Source organism: Ranitomeya imitator, chromosome 3 (assembly GCF_032444005.1).
Source record: "Ranitomeya imitator isolate aRanImi1 chromosome 3, aRanImi1.pri, whole genome shotgun sequence".
NCBI classification, from domain to species: domain Eukaryota; kingdom Metazoa; phylum Chordata; class Amphibia; order Anura; family Dendrobatidae; genus Ranitomeya; species Ranitomeya imitator.
The window spans coordinates 114950066-114972724 of record NC_091284.1 but is presented as its reverse complement, the minus strand read 5'-3'; the positions used below and the strand labels follow the sequence as shown (position 1 = coordinate 114972724).

Genomic DNA, 22659 nt, shown 5'->3' with positions numbered 1-22659 from the left:
GTGGAGGCCATTTTACAGTTTGGGGGCTACTATGTGAGCCATCATACAGTATGTGGGCTACTGTGATAACCATTATACTGTGGAAGGGCTACTAAGAGAGCCATCATACAGTGTCATGTTTATTGTTGAGGCTATCATAAAATGTGGGGGCTACTAGAGGAGCCATCATACAATAGGGGTTTATTCTGAAGGCTATCTTACAGTGGGGGGGGGGGCTACTAAAGGGGCCATCATATAGTGTGGAAGTCATCATACACTGTTGGGGCTACTAAGTCTGCCATTATAAAGTGTGGGGGCTACTGTGAAGGCCATCAAACAGTGTGAATACTACTGTGGAGCCATTCTACAGTGTGGGGGCTACTGTGGGGCCAACACATAATGTTGGGCTACTGCTTGGCACTTAAAACAGTGTGGGGACTACTATGGGGGCATCATACGGTTTCAGGACATTACAAGATGTATAGGGGAGTTGTGGACCTATCTTACTTTGTATAGTGGAGCTGTGAGCCCATTATACTTTCTTTAGGAGAGCTGAGATGACATAATATGTATAGAGGAGCTGTGAAGGAACTACACTGTGTATAATTGAACTGTGAGGACAATGAAGAAGGTACATTACATTTTGTAGAGGGGAGCTATGGGCCCATCATATTGTACGGGAGCTGTACTGGGGTAGGGACTTGGGAGATATTGTTAAATATTACATGGGTACTTGTGATTTTCAAAGGGGCACATGGGACATTATTACTTTCTAGAGGGTAAAATGTGAACACTGTTTTCTAGGGCACCTGCACATGGTATTAATATTTTCTAGGGGGTAATTTTACCATCTAGAGACAGCAGGATGAGAAGTTAATGGTGGTGTTGAAGCGAGAACTCAAATGGGTTTTTCATAGAATCATAAAATGTTAGAATTGAAGGGGACCTTCAGGGTAATCGTGTCCAACCCCATGCTCAATGCAGGATTCACTAAACCATCTCAAACAGATGTCTTTCCAGCCTCTGTTTGAAGACTACAACTCTGGAGAACTCATCAGATGAGTTGTGGCTGGAAGAAGTTATGTCAGTCTGGGCCAAATGGAAAAGACGGGAAAAGTGAATGATTTCATCACAAAGAACAATCAGCAGGAAGTCACTATATATAATTGCACTCTAATCTGTAACATGCTCTGTGGGACTGTTGTCTAGTACTATATGGTCACTGTATGGCAGTGCTATCGGTGTTGGTCTTTATATAGAGATTCATTTTCAGTAGCAGCATGGTCACCTGCTGAGGTTCTTCTATAGCCACGATCAAGGTGTGCCACTGTAGTTGTAAACATGGTCACTTGGTTAGAGGCCCACTCAGATGCTTCGCCCCCCTGAGCTGATCCCCTAGCAATACCACAGGCCTGAAATAAAATAAAAAAAGTGAAGAAAATTTGCTAAGCTATTCTGGAAGTGGAACAATTGGTAAATTCGTTAACTTGGATTCCAAATTTTAATGGTGGAATTGGGCAAATGAGCTGCAGCAAAATTCATGACCTGAGAGGCAAATGCCTGGCTGCAAATGCAAAGTACTTTGAACAAAAGTTTCAAATGGTACAAATTAATATACTAATTTTTTATAAATTAATTTTAGGTAATTTTTTGGTTCCTCCCTTGCAACAAACTTTTTAAATGTTTTTATCCCAAATGGAAACAAACCTTCATACCCAGACATTGTTTGTGTGAATCAGCCTTCACAAAATTGTCGCAAGACTTGAATAACTCAATGAGGAAATAAATATATATATCCTATTCCTTAACCATTAATTCTGGCTGGTATACTGACTCAGAAAGGTACAGCAGACATTAAGTTAGCAGCGAAGGCTCGTGCTACAAGCGCACCGACCATGGGAGTTGACTCCTGTTTCATTTCGGGCACCCCCTCGTATGATTATAATTTTGAGAGAAGAAGCATCATATGTACGGTTACATCATTTGTTGTCTCTAAAGCTATAAAACACATTAATGATTCCGAATTTTCTTCTACTAAATCATCTGCATAGACAATTATTTATCAGCTTATCGTTTTATGCTTTACTAATGTGATTATTAACTTGATCTAGTTAACTGGACCATAGAATAAAGAATAGGAGTACAAAATTAACAGCTAACTACAGAGAGGAGATGTGAACATTTATGGTCATGTAACAGATTTTATAAATATTTTAATATATCAAACTGGGCTTCCAGCACAACGTCTGTGGATTAGTGACAACAGTGATGGAAATGTGTTATATTCTATCCACATAATGAAACATCCCTAGAAAGTGACACCAAGTTTAGTAACCTTAAAAAAGTGAACTTACGTGTGCATGACCCAGTGATAACTAATGAATGTTTTCCTGCTGAGCACGAAAACTCTAGACCTTATGTGAATGATGTTAGCAATGTGTACAATGCCATGTCAGCTGTCTGATAAGTATGGTATAACAAGATGACAAGGTTGCTTCTGTAATGTACTACAATTTTCAATCCAAAATATCAATATAAAATTACCAAACTTGGAAAGTTGCCCACGTACATTATTGAGATAGCTTACATCAATACAAAATACACACTAATATTTTAGGGACACGATTCTCACCTCCATCACTTTAATTCATCATTCATTGTTAATAGACATTTCACCCCAAAAACTGACCGATTTCAATAGTAACCCAGTAGACAAGTTGACCTCTCTTTCTGACAGTTAAAACATCCCATTAGTTACCCATAAAGATCAGCAGATTTTTTGATCAAGCGTTTGTTTTTCCCCCCATGTTCCCTTTTCCCTGTTAACCCATTATCTACCAATGTCTTTTTTTTGGGACGCCTAATCTTTAGCTTCTAGCAACTAAGATTTTATAATTTTAATAATTAAGTCCAATTTTTTGTGTTGTGTTTGTAAAATGAATGTTTTCAAAATAGGAAATGAAGTCATTGCCATTTTTATTTGAATATTGGGACGCCCTTTTCTGAAAAAGCCGTACTTGTAAAGATTTTAATTTGGCAAGTAATGGGTTAACAGACATATTTTACCATATAATATATTGAAAAAAATTAAAAATGCAATGAAAAATTCCACCACAATTTTTTGGGTTTTGCTTATATGACATTTATTGAGCAGTGAAATTGACTCGTCAACATGATTTTTACAATTAGAACAATTATGATTATAGTAAAGTTGCGAAGTTTTTTCATACAGTAGTATGAAAAAGTGTTTGCCCCCTTCCCTGGTCTGCTATCTAGAACCGTATGGACCAAGGATCATTACACCGAATGCTCGCCCTACCTTTACCGTGGGCATAATACTACTCAGGGTGAGGGTAAAGCAGTGTAGCAATACTTTATTGAACCACAAAAACAGCAAATAACAAACAGCCCCAGCAAAATACCTAAGATGGTGCAAAGTACAGAGTCTCACTCTTCTGTTGACTTGTCGGGATAAGAGCAGATGTTTCTTCAGAGTTTCCAGGGCCGACTAACCCACCTGTGGTAAGCACACAGAGAGGAGGCAACAACAAGCCTAGGAAAATGACAGTCCATTAAAGTACAAGGCCAGATTACCGGAGGGTCACAGCCTGGCTTCTCTGAACATCTCCATGGAGCCAACTGACCGGTGGGTCTCATTCCTTTCACAAATGTATTCATGGGGCTCAGGTGACTGGTGAGTCTATATCCTGACTACCCCAAAAGTATCCATAATTCGGAGATGGTCAATGGAGCATATTTGTATTCTTCCAGCTGGCATCCTGTACAACGTCAAATCTCTGTCCATCGTGATGGAGCCATGAGGTCTTGGCTGTGGTCTTGTAAAGAGTCTCTGATTCTTTGGATGTTTGGACGTCTAGATGACTTGGATGTATAGAGGAATATTCTCACAGAGGCTCATGCCATCTTTTTATAGTTAACCTCTGTCCTTTAAGCCAGCAGCCTTAGGTCAAGAGGAAGATGTGATGAGGTTGACTTGCATTTTTTGACCATCAATTTGCAAGTTTTTACTCCTCTGCTTTGCAAGTAAACAAGCTAGCTGGCCTCGACAATGTGTAATCAACATATCAGCAAACATCATTGTTAAATTATCTTGCATCTCTAGTCATCCAGGATAATAGCACAATATGTTACAACAAATTGTCAACTTATAAGTCAATATTACAGGCTTAGGCAAACAAAAGTCTGTGTTTTCTTGACCAGTCAGAAAGAAACACATGAATTAAAAAATCAACATATAGATTATTATTATTTTTATTATTTATTGTTATACCACCATTTATTCCATTGCGCTTTACATGTGAGGAGGGGTATACATAATAAAAACAAGTACAATAATCTTAATACAAGTAATAACTGGTACAGGAGTGAGGACCCTGCCTGCGAAGGCTCACAATCCACAAGGGATGGGTGAGAATACTGTTATGATGCAGTGGTTTAGGAGCAACATGGAACGAGCTCTGAAGGAACTGGTATCTGTACTGACCGCAGTCCCTAAGCTCAACACAACACTAGAAGTAGCCGTGGGATGCTCCTAACTCTCCCTAGGCACCTTGTCACAACCTAAGAGCTAACTACCCCTAAAGATAGAAGCAGGAAAACTATCTTGCCTCAGAGAAAATCCCCAAAGAATAGATTAGCCCCCCACAAATAATGACTGTGAGTGGAGAGGGAAGAGACATACACAGAATGAAACCAGAATGAGCACAGGAGGCCAGTCTAGCTAGATAGATAGGACAGGATGGAATACTGTGCGGTCAGTATTAAACACTACAAAAATCCACGCAGAGTTTACTAAAAACTCCACACCTGACTAAAGGTGTGGAGGGTAAATCTGCTTCCCAGCGCTTCCAGCAAGACAGAATTAATTCATACTGATAAGCTGGACAAACATAGAAAACACAGAACGGATAAGTCCACAATCTGTGGACAGAAAAGAGCAAGCAAGAACTTAGCTTTGCTGAACTGGTCAGGATAACAGGGAAATCCAAAGAGATGTGAATCCAACCAGAAACCATTTACAAGTGGCACTGGCTAAAGGAAAAGCCAGGCATAAATAGCCGAGCAGAAAAGACGATCAGTGGAAGCAGCTGCTGACAGCTAAATCCAAGGAGCAGCCATACCACTTGAAACCACCAGAGGGAGCCCAAGAGCAGAACTCACAAAAGTGCCACTTACAGCCACTGGAGGGAGCCCAAGAGCGGAATTCACAACAGTACCCTCTTTCTTGAGGAGGGGTCACCGAACCCTCACCAGAGCCCCCAGGACGATCAGGACGAGCCAAGTGAAAAGCACAAACCAAATCGGTGGCATGGACATCGGAGGCAACAACCCAAGAATTATCCTCCTGGCCATAACCCTTCCACTTGACAAGATACTGAAGCCTCCGCCTCGAAAAACGAGAATCCAAAATCTTCTCAACCTCATATTCCAACTCTCCCTCAACCAACACCGGGGCAGGAGGGTCAACCGAGGGAACAACGGACACCACATATCTCCGCAACAAAGATCTATGGAAAACATTATGAATGGCAAAAGAGGCTGGAAGAGCCAAACGAAAAGACACCGGATTAATAATTTCAGAAATTTTAGAAGGACCAATAAACCGAGGCTTAAACTTAGGGGAAGAAACCTTCATAGGAACATGACGAGAAGACAACCAAACCAAATCTCCCACACGAAGCCGGGGACCAACACACCGACGGCGGTTAGCAAAACGTTGAGCCCTTTCCTGAGACAACGTCAAATTGTCCACCACATGAGGCCAAATCTGCTGCAGCCTGTCCACCACAGAATCAACACCAGGACAATCAGAAGGCTCAACTGTTGTGAATTCTGTTGTCGAACTCCCTCCTGTGGTCGTGAATGGTACCTCGGCGAGTTCTGTCCATGGACTCCCTCTGGTGGCTGTGAGTGGAGCTGCTGCTTCTGAGGTTCCTTGCACAGGTGACGTGGTTTATCCTTTGGTTGGCTGCTCTATTTAACTCCACTCAGATCGTTACTCCATGCCAGCTGTCAATGTTCCTGCTTTGGTTCAGTTCGCTCTTGGATCTTTCTGGTGACCTGTCTACTCCAGCAGAAGCTAAGTTCCTGATAGTATCTAATTTGTTCATTGTTTTCTTGTCCAGCTGGATATCATGATTTTGTCTTGCTAGCTGGAAGCTCTGGAATGCAGTGTGGCATCTCCGCACCGTTAGTCGGTGCGGAGATCTATTTTGCACACTCTGCGTGGTCTTTTGTAGTTTTTTGTGCTGATCGCAAAGCTACCTTTCCTATCCTCTGTCTATTTAGTAAGTCTGGCCTTCCTTTGCTGAAACCTGTTTCATTTCTGCATTTGTAACTTTCATCTTTACTCGCAGTCAATATATGTGGGGGGCTTCCTTTACCTTTGGGGAATTTCTCTGAGGCAAGGTAGGCTTTATTTTCTATCTCTAGGGCTAGCTAGCTCTTAGGCTGTGACGAGGCGCCTAGGGAGCGTCAGGAGCGCTCCACGGCTATTTCTAGTGTGTGTGATAGGATTAGGGGTTGCGGTCAGCAGAGCTCCCACATCCCAGAGCTTGTCCTGTGTGTGTTTTACCTATCAGGTCATTCCGGGTGCTCCTAACCACCAGGTCATAACAGTACAGCTGGCCCAAAGTATTAATGCATCTCAATAGAGGGATAAGAGAACTTCTGAGACCACTTTTTTTCCTTTGCACTGTGTTTTGTCTTTCTTTTCCCCTAAACCTTTGGGTGGTTCAGGACACAGGTGTAGATATGGACATTCAAGGTCTGTCCTCTTGTATGGATCATCTCACTGCAAGGGTACAAAACATTCAAGATTTTGTGGTTCAGAATCCGATGTTAGAGCCTAGAATTCCTATTCCTGATTTATTTTCTGGGAATAGATCTAAGTTTCTGAATTTCAAAGATAATTGTAAACTGTTTCTAGCTTTGAAACCCCGCTCCTCTGGTGACCCCGCTCAACAAGTAAAAATCATTATTTCTTTGTTGCATGGTGACCCTCAAGACTGGGCATTTTCCCTTCCGCCAGGAGATCCTGCATTGCGTGATGTTGATGCGTTTTTGTCTGGCGCTTGGATTGCTTTATGATGAACCAAATTCAGTGGATCAGGCAGAGAAAATCTTGCTGGCTTTGTGTCAGGGTCAGGATGAAGCGGAGGAGTACTGTCAGAAATTTAGAAAGTGGTCTGTGCTTACTCAGTGGAATGAATGTGCCCTGGCGGCAATTTTCGGAAAGGGTCTTTCTGAAGTCCTTAAGGATGTCATGGTGGGATTTCCCACGCCTGCTGGTCTGAATGAGTCTATGTCCTTGGCCATTCAGATCGATCGGCGCTTGCGTGAGCGCAAAGCTGTGCACCATTTGGAGGTGTTCTCTGAGAATAGGCCTGAGCCTATGCAGTGTGATAGGACTTTGACCAGAGCTGAACGGCAAGAACACAGACGTCGGAATGGACTGTGTTTTTACTGTGGTGAATCCACTCATGCTATCTCCGATTGTCCTAAGTGCACTAAGCGGTTTGCTAGGTCTGCCACCATTGGTACGGTACAGTCTAAATTTCTTTTGTCCGTTACTCTGATTTGCTCTCTGTCGTCCTATTCTGTTATGGCATTTGTGGATTCAGGCGCTGCCCTGAATTTGATGGACTTGGAGTTTGCCAGGCGCTGTGGTTTTTCCTTGTAGCCCTTGCAGTATCCTATTCCATTGAGAGGAATTGATGCTACGCCTTTGGCCAAGAATAAACCTCAGTACTGGATGCAATTGACCATATGCATGGCTCCTGCACATCAGGAGGATATTTGCTTTTTGGTGTTGCATAATCTGCATGATGTGGTCGTTTTGGGGTTGCTATGGCTACAGGTCCATAATCCAGTGTTGGATTGGAAATCTATGTCTGTGTCCGGCTGGGGTTGTCAGGGGGTACATGGTGATGTTCCATTGTTGTCAATTTCGCCTTCCACTCCTTCTGAAGTCACTGAGTTTTTATCAGATTACCGGGATGTATTTGAGGAGCCCAAATCCGGTGTCCTACCTCCACATAGGGATTGCGATTGTGCTATTAATTTGATTCCCGGTAGTAAGTTTCCTAAGGGCCGACTGTTTAATTTATCTGTGCCAGAGCACACCGCTATGCGGAGTTATATAAAGGAATCCTTGGAGAAGGGTCATATTCGCCCATCGTCATCACCATTGGGAGCGGGGTTCTTTTTTGTGGCCAAGAAGGATGGCTCTTTAAGACCTTGTATTGATTACCGCCTTCTTAATAAGATCACAGTCAAATTTCAGTATCCTTTGCCGCTGCTGTCTGATTTGTTTGCTCGGATTAAGGGGGCTAGTTGGTTCACCAAGATAGATCTTCGAGGGGCGTATAATCTTGTGCGAATTAAACAGGGCGATGAATGGAAAACAGCATTTAATACGCCCGAGGGCCATTTTGAGTACCTGGTTATGCCATTCGGGCTTTCTAATGCTCCATCTGTGTTTCAGTCCTTAATGCATGACATCTTCCGAGAGTACCTGGATAGATTCATGATTGTATATTTGGATGACATTTTGGTCTTTTCGGATGATTGGGAGTCTCATGTGAAGCAGGTCAGAATGGTGTTCCAGGTCCTTCGTGCAAATTCCTTGTTTGGGAAGGGGTCAAAGTGTCTCTTTGGAGTTCAGAAGGTTTCATTTTTGGGTTTCATTTTTTCCCCTTCTACTATCGAGATGGACCCTGTTAAAGGTCAGGCTATTTATGATTGGACTCAGCCGACATCTGTGAAGAGCCTACAGAAGTTCCTGGGCTTTGCTAATTTTTACCGTCGCTTCATCGCTAATTTTTCTAGTATTGCTAAACCGTTGACTGATTTGACCAAGAAAGGTGCTGATGTGGTCAATTGGTCCTCTGCGGCTGTAGAGGCTTTTCAGGAGTTGAAGCGTCATTTTTCTTCTGCCCCTGTGCTGTGCCAGCCAGATGTTTCGCTCCCGTTTCAGGTCGATGTTGATGCTTCTGAGATTGGAGCAGGGGCTGTTTTGTCGCAAAGAAGTTCTGATAGCTCGGTGATGAAACCATGTGCCTTCTTTTCTAGAAAATTCTTGCCTGCTGAGCGCAATTATGATGTTGGCAATCGAGAGTTGTTGGCCATGAAGTGGGCATTCGAGGAGTGGCGACATTGGCTTGAAGGAGCTAAACATCGCGTGGTGGTCTTGACAGATCACAAGAATTTGACTTATCTCGAGTCTGCCAAACGGTTGAATCCTAGACAGGCTCGATAGTCGCTCTTTTTCTCCCATTTTGATTTTGTGGTTTCATACCTTCCGGGATCTAAGAATGTGAAGGCTTATGCCCTGTCAAGGAGTTTTGTGCCTGACACTCCGGGTGTTCCGGAGCCGGCAGGTATTCTTAAAGAGGGGGTAATTTTGTCTGCCATCTCCCCTGATTTGCGGTACGTGCTGCAGAAGTTTCAGGCTGATAGACCTGACCGCTGTCCAACGGAGAAACTGTTTGTCCCTGATAGATGGACTAGTAGAGTTATCTCTGAGGTTCATTGTTCGGTGTTGGCTGGTCATCCTGGAATATTTGGTACCAGAGATTTGGTGGCTAGATCCTTTTGGTGGCCTTCTTTGTCACGGGATGTGCGTTCTTTTGTGCAGTCCTGTGGGACTTGTGCTCGGGCTAAGCCCTGCTGTTCTCATGCCAGTGGGTTGCTTTTGCCCTTGCCGGTCCCAAAGAGGCCCTGGACGCATATCTCTATGGATTTTATTTCTGATCTCCCTGTTTCTCAAAGGATGTCGGTCATTTGGGTGGTTTGTGATCGCTTCTCTAAGATGGTCCATTTGGTACCCTTGTCTAAATTGCCTTCCTCCTCTGATTTGGTGCCATTGTTTTTCCAGCATGTGGTTCGTTTGCATGGCATTCCGGAGAACATCGTCTCGGACAGAGGTCCCCAGTTTGTTTCAAGGTTTTGGCGGTCCTTTTGTGCTAAGATGGGCATTGATTTGTCTTTTTCTTCGGCTTTCCATCCTCATACTAATGGCCAGACCGAACGAACTAATCAGACTTTGGAAACATATCTGAGATGCTTTGTTTCTGCTGATCAGGATGATTGGGTGACCTTCTTGCCTTTGGGTGAGTTCGCCCTTAATAATCGGGCCAGCTCGGCTACTTTGGTTTCTCCTTTTTTCTGTAATTCTGGTTTCCATCCTCGTTTCTCTTCAGGGCAGGTTGAGCCTTCGGACTGTCCTGGTGTGGATACGGTGGTGGACAGGTTGCAGCAGATTTGGACTCATGTGGTGGACAATTAGACATTGTCCCAGGAGAAGGCTCAACGTTTCGCTACCCGCCGGCGCTGTGTTGGTCCCCGACTTTGTGTTGGGGATTTGGTTTGGTTGTCATCTCGTCATGTTCCTATGAAGGTTTCCTCTCCTAAGTTTAAGCCTCGTTTCATTGGGCCATATAAGATTTCTGAAGTTCTTAATCCTGTGTCATTTCGTTTGGACCTTCCAGCTTCTTTTGCCTTCCATAATGTGTTCCATAGGTCGTTGTTACGGAGATACGTGGCGCCTATAGTTCCCTCCGTTGATCCTCCTGCCCCGGTGTTGGTCGAGGGGGAGTTGGAGTATGTGGTGGAGAAGATTTTGGATTCTCGTGTTTCGAGATGGAAACTCCAGTACCTGGTCAAGTGGAAGGGTTATGGTCAGGAAGATAATTCCTGGGTTTTTGCCTCTGATGTTCATGCTGCCGATCTAGTTCGTGCCTTTCATTTGGCTCATCCTGATCGGCCTGGGGGCTCTGGTGAGGGTTCGGTGACCCCTCCTCAAGGGGGGGTACTGTTGTGAATTCTGTTGTCGAACTCCCTCCTGTGGTTGTAAATGGTACCTCGGCGAGTTCTGTCCATGGACTCCCTCTGGTGGCTGTGAGTGGAGCTGCTGCTTCTGAGGTTCCTTGCACAGGTGACATGGTTTATCCTTTGGTTGGCTGCTCTATTTAACTCCACTCAGATCGTTACTCCATGCCAGCTGTCAATGTTCCTGCTTTGGTTCAGTTCGCTCTTGGATCTTTCTGGTGACCTGTCTACTCCAGCAGAAGCTAAGTTCCTACTAGTATTTGTTCATTGTTTCCTTGTCCAGCTGGTTATCATGATTTTGCCTTGCTAGCTGGAAGCTCTGGGATGCAGAGTGGCATCTCCGCACCGTTAATCGGTGCGGAGGTCTTTTTGCACACTCTGCGTGGTCTTTTGTAGTTTTTTGTGCTGACCGCAAAGATTCCTTTCCTATCCTCTGTCTGTTTAGTAAGTCTGGCCTCTCTTTGCTGAAACCTGTTTCATTTCTGCGTTTGTCACTTTCATCTTTACTCACAGTCAATATATGTGGGGGGCTGCCTTTTCCTTTGGGGAATTTCTCTGAGGCAAGGTAGGCTTTATTTTCTATCTCTAGGGCTAGCTAGCTCTTAGGCTGCGAAGAGGCGCCTAGGTAGAGTCAGGAGCGCTCCACGGCTATTTCTAGTTGTTGTGATAGGATTAGGGGTTGCGGTCAGCAGAGCTCCCACATCCCAGAGCTTGTCCTGTGTGAGTTTAACTATCAGGTCGTGCCGGGTGCTCCTAACCACCAGGTCATAACACTCAACCTGCCCAGAAGAAAAACGAGGATGAAAACCAAAATTACAAAAGAAAGGTGAAACCAAAGTAGCCGAACTAGCCCGATTATTAAGGGCAAACTCGGCCAACGGCAAGAAAGACACCCAATCATCCTGATCAGCAGATACAAAGCATCTCAAATAGGTCTCCAAGGTCTGATTAGTTCGCTCAGTTTGGCCATTAGTCTGAGGATGAAACGCCGAAGAAAAAGACAAATCAATGCCCATCCTAGCACAAAAGGCCCGCCAAAACCTAGAGACAAACTGAGAACCTCTGTCAGACACAATATTCTCCAGAATGCCATGCAAACGAACCACATGCTGAAAAAACAATGGAACCAGATCTGAGGAGGAAGGCAACTTAGGCAAAGGTACCAGTTGGACCATTTTAGAGAAACGGTCACAAACAACCCAGATAACAGACATCCTCTGGGAAACCGGAAGATCCGAAATAAAATCCATGGAAATATGCGTCCAGGGCCTCTCAGGGACCGGCAAAGGCAAAAGCAACCCACTAGCGCGGGAACAGCAAGGCTTGGCTCGGGCGCAAGTCCCACAGGACTGCACAAAAGCACGCACATCCCGTGACAAGGAAGGCCACCAAAAGGACCTAGCAACCAAATCTCTGGTACCAAAAATCCCAGGATGACCAGCCAACACTGAACAATGAACCTCAGAAATCACCTTACTTGTCTATCCATCAGGAACAAACAGCTTCCCCACAGGACAGCGGTCAGGCCTATCAGCCTGAAATTCCTGAAGCACCCGCCGCAAATCAGGGGAGATGGCAGAAAGAATCACCCCTTCCTTAAGAATGCCAACCGGGTCAAGGACTCCAGGAGAATCAGGCGAAAAACTCCTAGAGAGGGCATCAGCCTTAACATTCTTAGATCCTGGAAGATACGAGACTGCAAAATCAAAACGGGAGAAAAACAGGGACCATCGAGCCTGTCTAGGATTCAGCCGCTTAGCCGACTCGAGGTAAATCAGATTCTTATGATCTGTCAGGACCACAACGCGGTGCTTGGCCCCCTCAAGCCAATGTCGCCACTCGCCACTTCTCAAACGCCCACTTCATAGCCAACAACTCCCGATTACTTACATCATAATTGCGTTCCGCAGGCGAAAACTTTCTGGAAAAAAAGCACACGGTTTCATCAAAGAACCATCAGACTCCCTCTGAGACAAAACGGCCCCTGCCCCAATCTCAGAAGCGTCGACCTCAACCTGAAAAGGAAGAGAAACATCCGGCTGACGCAACACAGGGGCAGAAGTAAATCGGCGTTTAAGCTCCTGAAAGGCCTCAACAGCCGCAGAGGACCAATTCGTCACATCAGCGCCTTTCTTCGTCAAAGGGGCTTAACCACACTGGAAAAGTTGGCAATGAAACGGCGATAGAAATTAGCAAAGCCCAAAAATTTTTGAAGGCCCTTCACAGATGTGGGTTGAATCCAGTCATGAATAGCTTGGACCTTAACAGGATCCATTTCTATAGACGAGGGAGAAAAAATAAAACCCAAAAAAGAGACCTTCTGAACTCCGAATAGGCACTTAGACCCCTTCACAAACAAAGCATTATCACGAAGGATCTGGAACACCATCCTGACCTGCTTCACATGAGACTCCCAATCATCGGAAAAAATCAAAATATCATCCAAATATACGACCATGAATTTATCAAGATAATTGCGGAAAATATCATGCATGAAGGAATGGAACACAGATGGAGCATTAGAGAGCCCAAATGGCATCACAAGGTATTGAAAATGGCCTTCGGGCGTATTGAATGCAGTTTTCCATTCGTCACCCTGTTTAATACAAACAAGATTATATGCCCCTTTGGAGGTCAATCTTAGTAAACCAACTAGCCCCCTTAATCTGAGCAAACAAATCAGTAAGCAAAGGCAAGGGGTATTGGAATTTGACCGTGATCTTATTAAGAAGACAATAATCTATACAGGGTCTCAAGGAGCCATCCTTCTTAGCAACAAAAAAGAAACCCGCTCCCAATGGTGACGAAGAGGGCCGAATATGCCCCTTCTCCAAAGATTCCTTAACATAACTCCGCATGGCGGCATGCTCTGGCACAGACAGATTGAAAAGTCGGCCCTTAGGGAACTTGCAACCAGGAATCAAGTTAATAGCACAATCACAGTCCCTGTGCGGTGGAAGGGAACTGGACTTGGGCTCATCAAATACATCCTGGAAATCCGACAAAAACTCAGGGACCTCAGAAGAGGGGGAAGAGGAAATTGACATCAAAGGAACGTCACTATGTACCCCTTGACAACCCCAACATAGTTTTCCAATCCAGCACCGGATTATGTTCCTGTAACCATGGAAAACCCAGTACAACAACATCATGCAGATTATGCAACACCAGAAAATGGCAATCTTCCTGATGTGCAGGAGCCATGTACATAGTCATCTGCGTCCAGTACTGGGGTTTATCCTTGGCCAAGGGTGTAGCATCAATACCCCTTAAAGGAATAGGGCTCTGCAAAGGCTGCAAGGAAAAACCATAGCGCCTGGCGAATTCTAAGTCCATTAAGTTCAGGGCAGCACCTGAATCCACAAATGCCATGACAGAAAAGGACGACAATGAGCAAATCAGGGACACAGATAAGAGAAATTTAGGCTGCATGGTACTAATGGTAACAGACCTAGCGACTCTCTTAGTACGCTTAGGGCAATCAGAGATAACATGAGCAGAATCACCACAGTAAAAACACAGCCTATTCTGACGTCTGAATTCCTGCCGTTCTGTTCTAATCAAAATCCTATCACATTGCATAGGTTCAAGACTCTGCTCAGAGGACACTGCCATATGGTGCACAGCTTTGCGCTCGCGCAGACGCCGATCAATCTGAATGGCTAGAGACATAGATTTGCTCAAACCAGTAGGCGTAGGGAAGCCCACCATTACATCTTTAAGGGCTTCAGAAAGACCCTTTCTGAAAATAGCAGCCAGAGAATCCTCATTCCATTTAGTAAGCACAGACCATTTCCTAAATTTCTGGCAGTATAATTCTGCCACTTCCTGACCTTGACACAAGGCCAACAGGGTTTTTTCTGCATGATCCACAGAATTAGGTTCGTCATACAATAATCCGAGCGCTTGAAAAAATGCGTCTACATTCAATAATGCCGGATCCCCTGGTTCAAGAGAAAAAGCCCAGTCTTGAGGGTCACCACGCAGCAAGGATATGATGATTTTTACTTGCTGAATGGGATCACCAGAAGAACGGGGTTTCAAAGCAAAAAACAATTTGCAGCTATATTTAAAGTTCAAAAACTTGGATCTGTCCCCAAAAAACAAATCAGGAGTAGGAATTCTAGGCTCTAAAGCCAGAGTATGGACAACATAATCTTGGATACTCTGTACTCTTGCAGCAAGTTGATCCACACGAGAAAACAAACCCTGAACATCCATGCGAGAGCATATATCCTGCACCACCCAGATATCAAGAGGAAAAAAGAGGCAAACCAGAGCACAGAAAAAAAAATGGTTCAGAACTTTCTTTTCCTTCTTTTGAGATGCGTTTAATTCATTTTTGGCCACTTGTACTGTTATGATGCGGTGGTTTAGGAGCAACATGGAACGAGCTCTGAAGGAAGTGGTATCTGTACTGACCGCAGTCCCTAAGCTCAACACAACACTAGAAGTAGCCGTGGGATGCTCCTAACTCTCCCTAGGCACCTTGTCACAACCTAAGAGCTAACTACCCCTAAAGATAGAAGCAGGAAAACTATCTTGCCTCAGAGAAAATCCCCAAAGAATAGATTAGCCCCCCACAAATAATGACTGTGAGTGGAGAGGGAAGAGACATACACAGAATGAAACCAGAATGAGCACAGGAGGCCAGTCTAGCTAGATAGATAGGACAGGATGGAATACTGTGCGGTCAGTATTAAACACTACAAAAATCCACGCAGAGTTTACTAAAAACTCCACACCTGACTAAAGGTGTGGAGGGTAAATCTGCTTCCCAGCGCTTCCAGCAAGACAGAATTAATTCATACTGATAAGCTGGACAAACATAGAAAACACAGAACGGATAAGTCCACAATCTGTGGACAGAAAAGAGCAAGCAAGAACTTAGCTTTGCTGAACTGGTCAGGATAACAGGGAAATCCAAAGAGATGTGAATCCAACCAGAAACCATTTACAAGTGGCACTGGCTGAAGGAAAAGCCAGGCATAAATAGCCGAGCAGAAAAGACGATCAGTGGAAGCAGCTGCTGACAGCTAAATCCAAGGAGCAGCCATACCACTTGAAACCACCAGAGGGAGCCCAAGAGCAGAACTCACAAAAGTGCCACAACCACCGGAGGGAGCCCAAGAGCGGAATTCACAACAGAATACAGTAGGTGAGGATAGAGCTGGTCCTGCAGCAGTTTGGTCGATCGGTGGTTACTGCTGGTTGTAGGCTCGTCGGAAGAGGTGGGTCTTCAGGTTCTTTTTGAAGGTTTCGATGGTAGGCGAGAGTCTGATGTGTTGTGGTAGAGGGTTCCAGAGTAGGGGTGATACGCAGGAGAAATCTTGTATACGATTGTGGGAAGAGGAGATAAGAGGGGAATAGAGAAGGAGATCTTGTGAGGTTCGGAGGTTGCGTGTAGGTAAGTATCGGGAGACGAGCTCACAGATGTATGGAGGAGACAGGTTGTGGATAGCTTTGTACGTCATGGTTAGGGTTTTGTAGTGGAGTCTCTGGGCAATGGAGAGCCAGTGAAGGGATTGACAGAGGGGAGAGGCCGGGGAATAGCGGGGGGACAGGTGGATTAGTCGGGCAGCAGAGTTTGGAATAGATTGGAGGGGTGCGAGAGTGTTAGAGGGGAGGCCACATAGCAGGAGGTTGCAGTAGTCAAGGCGAGAGATGATGAGGGCATGGACTAGGGTTTTTACAGATTCTTGGTTGAGGAATGAACGGATTTGTGATATATTTTTGAGTTGAAGTCGGCAGGAAGTAAAAAGGGCTTGGATATGTGGTTTGAAGGAGAGATCAGAGTCAAGGATTACCCCGAGGCAGCGAGCTTGTGGGACTGGGGAGAGTGGGCAGCCATTTACTGTAATGGAAAGGATCGTGGGGGGGGTCGCGTGAGATGGGGGAAAGATGATGAATTCTGTTTTGTCAATGTTAAGTTTCAGAAATCTAGCAGAGAAGAAGGATGAAATAGTGGACAGACATTGAGGGATTCTGGTTAGTAGGGAGGTGATATCTGGTCCAGAGATGTAGATCTGTGTGTCATCAGCATAGAGGTGATACTGAAAGCCATGAGATTCTATGAGCTGTCCCAGGCCAAAGGTGTAAATGGAGAAGAGCAGGGGCCCAAGGACTGAACCTTGTGGGACTCCGACAGATAGGGGGCGAGGTGAGGAGGTGGTGTGTGAGTGGGAAATGCTGAATGTCCGGTCTGCTAGGTCTGATAACAGTCTATTTCTCCTGGCTTGCTAAAAATAGATATCTGATCAACTAAAATAAAAGACTCATCACAACTACCCCGAACCTTTTGCCTTGATCATAATATTACTGTTTTTTTAAGTGTGCTTTTTTATTAATAGCCACAAAACAATAGCTTAGTGCCCTTTCCAAACTTGACTTGATCACAGATTATTTAATCTCTAATAATTAGAAGAATTCTTAAACATGCATGAGGTAACATTTAACAGTAGTGGTAGAGAGGATGTTCCATATCATTAGTTTCTAACCACCGGCTTGTGGACCATATGTGGCTCATGATCCCTCTTCTGAGTGGCTTGCCATGGCAGCCCTAAGTCATGGCCATATGAATTGGCTGTGGAGTGCCAGCTAGGATCGTGGGGTACTCGGAACCGGGCCGGTTCTTAAAGGATTGTGTCACAGTTGCAGTGAGCCGGTCTGTGGCCCTTGGCGTCCAATAAAAGGGGTTTAATGGAAATGAGAATAAAGTCTAATGTAGTAAGTGTTCGTGATGCCACCTGTGGTACTGAGCCAGAGATGGCCACACTGCTTAAAGGGGTCCACTGGGGATGATGGTTTTGCAGCAGGGGTGGTATAGCTCCCCACAGGTAGAGCTTAGTCCCCATGGCTCCCGATGCAGTTGGTAAGGATGATAGATGGTGAAGTGTAGGAAAGAATTGGAGAACACAGGGTTGCAGTCTCTTTACCTTTTACTGATGACGTTCAGGTACACAGATTACAGGCAGTCTTTGGAATCTGGGTAGCCTGGAAGCAATTTGGAATCCCCCAAGCCAGGTGGGGTTGGAAGCCTTCCTTTCTGCTCTGTATTCTAAGTCCCTTGCTGCCTGAGACTTCACCCAAAGTCCTCTCTCAATCTGTCCTTTTGTATGGACACTACCCACATGGCAGGCAACTCGAGCCTTTTTTACAGGTGTCCCTTCTCGTGGTGACTCCGGGCTCCAATCTGCTGCTGTGCCTTCGGGTGTAATTGTGGCCAGGAGACTTGGAATCTCCTGCCCGCCGTTTTCTGCTGTGGGGCATACACACTTTCGGCCTCTGGTTTCTTGCACTTGAACCTGGAGGGAGCCCACTCGCAGCTCCACTCCAATTTCTCTCCTCTCCTGTGCTCCTTCTCCCCTCACTGTCTCCTACAATCTCTCCTAACTCCTCTAGCCAGAACATATATAGGGAAGCTACCCTGAAACCGGGTCTAGAGCTCCCCCTTCTGGCTTGGAGTCAGAAAGTGTTGTATGTAAGTGTTACCTGCTAAGGGGATCCTTCTCACTTCCAGGCATGGCATCACCCTCCCCATGAGGAGGGCAATACCACTGTGACAACTGGACTCCTGGGGTGTCACATTCCCCCCGTTAAATCAAGTACTCCCGGACTGGGAAAAAACAAACAATAAACAGGTTTAGACAAGCAAACATTTTGAAGTGCACTTAAACTGTAACAGGTAATATAAACTTTTCTTCCCTTTATGGGAGGTTACTTTCTTGAACATTGCATAACTATAAAAAATAAAATGCAAAAAGTGCGAACATGTAGAAGGTGCAAAACATAACATTTTAAACAAGTTTAAGTAGCAGGTTGTGAGATCCCGCATCGGGATGTCCTTCTCACTAAATATTCTTTTCCCAGATAGGTCCTCAGGCCTGCATTCTCCTGGACTGAATGCCAGCTGGATCTTCTCCTTTGGGGACACTTGCATGGACTGTACAGTTTTGGTTAGTGCAGCCACACTTTTTATCAGCACCTGGATCTGGAGACATAGGTCTGCTGCAGTGCAGGTGTCAAAGGTGTCCTTCAGCCTAGCCAAAATTTGCTTGACAGTCCCTTTATCAGTGTCCTGCCAGGACTTTACTTCCCTCTGGGCCGCACCAGGTAACTGACCAAAGAGGATGTTTATTTTTTTCCTCTTCCGACAGGGGGTACACTTTGAACAAGCTACATAGTCTCTCCTTGAAGTCGCTCAGGGTGTGTGACTCCCATGAGTACTGCAGTAACCAGGCTACTCCCTGTATGTACGGCATTGATAGCAGCATTATGGGGACTGCGGCAGCGGTTGCCAGATCTTACTGCACTCTGGTAGCTGCGGCTGCATCTGCCACCGAATTCTGCTGTACTATGGGGGCTGCGGCTGGTTCTGCCACGGAATCTCTACTTGGAGTAGACATGTTCCTTCCCCCCCAGTTAACCTCAGCCAGGCCTGGCGTTCTATTACCGGAGTCTGCAGCTGCTCCACCGCAGTCTGGACGGTGCTCCTTCCAGTTCTCCAAGTTGGGGCTTCTTGCTTTCCACCTACTCACAACAGAATGCGCCAGAGCTTCACTTTGCGCTCTTTCTTCTGGATTTTGCCCATGACGGCATGCCCCTTCTGCCTCCCGCGCGCTGTGTGGCGCTATAATGACAGCAATTTCTCAGTGCAACAATTTCTCACTTAAACACAGTCTCCGAGTCGCATAACACCCATTTTAATGGGTTGGTTCATCCTGTTTGTGATGCCAAAATGGAGCACCTGCTACGACAGTGGGCTACTCGGAACCAGGCCGATTCTTAAAGCGTTGCGTCACAGTTGCAGTGACCCGGTCCGTGGCCCCGGGCATCCATTAAAAGGGGTTTAATGGAAATGAGAATAAAGTCTAATGTAGTAGTGTTCGTGATGCCACCTGTGGTACTCAGCCAGGGATGGCCATGCTGCTTAAAGGGGTCCACTGGGGATGATGGTATTGCAGGAGAGGTGGTATAGCTCCACACAGGTAGAGCTTAGTCCCCAGGGCTCCCGATGTAGTTGGTAAGGATGATAGATGGTGAAGTGTAGGAAAGAATTGGAGGACACAGGGTTGCAGTCTCTTTACCTTTTACTGATGACATTCAGGTACACAGATTACAGGCAGTCTTTGGAATCCGGGTAGCCTGGAAGCAATTTGGAATCCCCCAAGCCAGGTGGGGTTGGAAGCCTTCCTTTCTGCTCTGTATTCTCAGTCTCTTGCTGCCTGATGCTTCACACAAGATCCTCTCTCAATCTGTCCTTTCAGATGGACACTACCGGCAACTCGAGCCTTTTTACAGGTGTCCCTTCTCGTGGTGACTCTGGGCTCTAATCTGCAGCTGTGCCTTCGGGTGTAATTGTGGCCAGGAGACTTGTAATCTCCTGCCCGCCATTTTCTGCTCTGGGGCATACAGTTCCCCCCACAACCTCAGACTTTTTCGGCCTCTGGTTTCTTGCACTTGAACCTGGAGGGAGCCCACTCGCAGCTCCACTCCAGTTTCTCTCTCCTCCTGTGCTCCTTCTCCCCTCACTGTCTCCTACAATCTCTCCTAACTCCTCCAGCCAGAACATATATAGGGAAGCTACCCTGAAACCGGTCTAGAGCTCCCCCCTTCTGGCTTGGAGTCAGAAAGGGTTGTATGTAAGTTCTACCTGCTAAGGGGATCCTTCTCACTTCCAGGCATGGCGTCACCCTCCACTTGAGGAAGGCAATACCACTGTGACAACCGGACTCCTGGGGTGTGACACTGGTAATTAGGCATTCACACTGATAATACTACATACTGTGTATACTCATTTCACAGAACACTACCAATTTTATAGTATGATGCCAGTTTCAAATATCAATTTGCAAATTGAATGTGGAGAAACACAAAATCGTGAAATTTTAATTTATTAACATTTTCTTACCTAAATCTGGCTCTCGACTAGGGACAGACATACCATTGGTGCAACCAGTGCAGCCGCAGAGGGGCCATGAGGTAAGGAGGTAGGAGAACCTACTACCACTTCAAATGCTGGTGGAACTGTGCATTTAGATAAGTTATTGGGCTGGTAAGGGTCCATGTATGGTTCTTGCACAAGGGCCCTCTTCCGTCTGTGTCCACTCCTGACATGATGGTAACTTAGCCTCACGTAGCCAGCACATGAGTGTAACTGATGCAATATATGGTTCTTCCACAGGGGCCCTATTCTGTGTGTGTCCTGCCCTGCTCCCTACCATCATCCATATTAGACTGTGGCTTTCAAATCAGACATAATTATGGAGAGGATCAGATCATTGTTACATCTGATTATACTTTTGATCAATTCTCAACCTTTGCATATGACTGTTGTAAAATAAGCTTTGCACTTACGGTACTGTTTATGTGCAATTACACTGTATCAGACGTTGGCCTGATTGCACTTCCATTCTGTTACTAGGATATAGATTCAAAACATCTTAATATATACTTACCTTGTAATGTCTTCACATCCTGTTCTGTCCAGATGTGTCCGGATCCCAGAATTCCAAGCGGTGGAAGTTCACCGACCTCCATATTGGGACACCCAAGTGATGGGTGTCTCAATATGGAAACTGCTGGTGGTACTTGCCTCTTGTGTGGTACCACCAGGGAACACTGTCGCACCACACACACACTGTATACGCCACACACACACACACACACACACACACTGTATGCGCCGTACGCACCACACACACTATATACGCCGAACGCAGTCTCTTGCGCTGTGAAAGAGAGAGTGGATAGGTAGGGGAGAGAAATTCTCAATGCTGCAAAGCCTGCCTCTGTGACATTACCGCCCTCTTGATGCGATAGCATCGGGCCTCCATCTAGTCCATTCTATAAAGGCCAAACAAGACACATCCTTCTTACCTCTCCATTGGATCGCCATTTGCATTTGGTCCTACTGCTGCTATTGAACTTGTGTAGACTACGTAGGGCACATCCATGGCCAGACATGCATTTATAATATTTTCTGTCCCTGTGTGCATATTAAAAACCATTACATTTCCATAATCAGACACTTTAAAAAGGTCATAGAAACTTGAGTAAATAATTTATATGCAATTTCTCTGCAGACAAAGACATCTTAAAAAAAATTTGAATTCCTAAAAGCAAACTCAATTTCAAACAGGAAATCATCATGAGACATAGCACAGATCATAGGAGGATTGCCCTGGACACCAATGATTTTCAGTAGCTGTTCTTCAGCTAATGAATGCCAAAGGGGTTAATCAGGAGAGGTGATGTGGCGATCACCTCAACCATTGTGACTGCTGTGAGTGGTGCTGTCTCAGACAGCACCAATCACAGCTTGTCACATGGATTTTTTTTGTAATTTTATTGTGACATTTCTGTGATTGGCAGGTCAGAAATTGATCAGCCAGTTGCAGCTTTCCATGATGGAGTGGGAGGCAATACAGCCCCCTGGGATGATGTGCAGGGATGGCCTGCATTGTGCGGTGACAAGTAATACCGGTGATGTATATATACTTTGCGGGCTCCCGCAGAGCAGTATATGTATATACGATACATGTCGGGAAAGAGTATCACATACAGTGTAGAACAGAGTAAGTGCAACACAAAGGGATAAGTAGAAGGTGGGCCCAACACTAGGGAAGCAAGGAATGAAGACCCCTATACAGATCTAATGTTACCCTGTCTGCCCTATCGTCCCTATATTAGGTTCTGCACCTATCGCTGAGCAGGATACCTAATCTCTGAAAGAGGGCACTAGCGGACTGCTACAGCTCTAAGCCTCAACAGGGAAGTGCAAATAGAAAATATCACCCGCAACTCCCAACAGGAGGTTGGGAGTTATAA

The 22659-nt window shown here is 45.3% G+C and overlaps 1 protein-coding gene across 2 annotated transcripts in view; it reads right to left on the bottom strand.

Annotated features, from left to right (window-relative positions):
* Positions 1 to 22659, bottom strand: part of LOC138672883 (3 beta-hydroxysteroid dehydrogenase type 7-like) — a 146863-nt gene that overhangs the window by 88612 nt on the left and 35592 nt on the right. For both annotated transcript variants that reach the window (XM_069761308.1, XM_069761310.1), the window contains exon 4: positions 21709 to 21817. In XM_069761308.1, coding sequence (XP_069617409.1) covers positions 21709 to 21817 — 109 coding nt within the window. The remainder of the gene's footprint in view (positions 1 to 21708; positions 21818 to 22659) is intronic.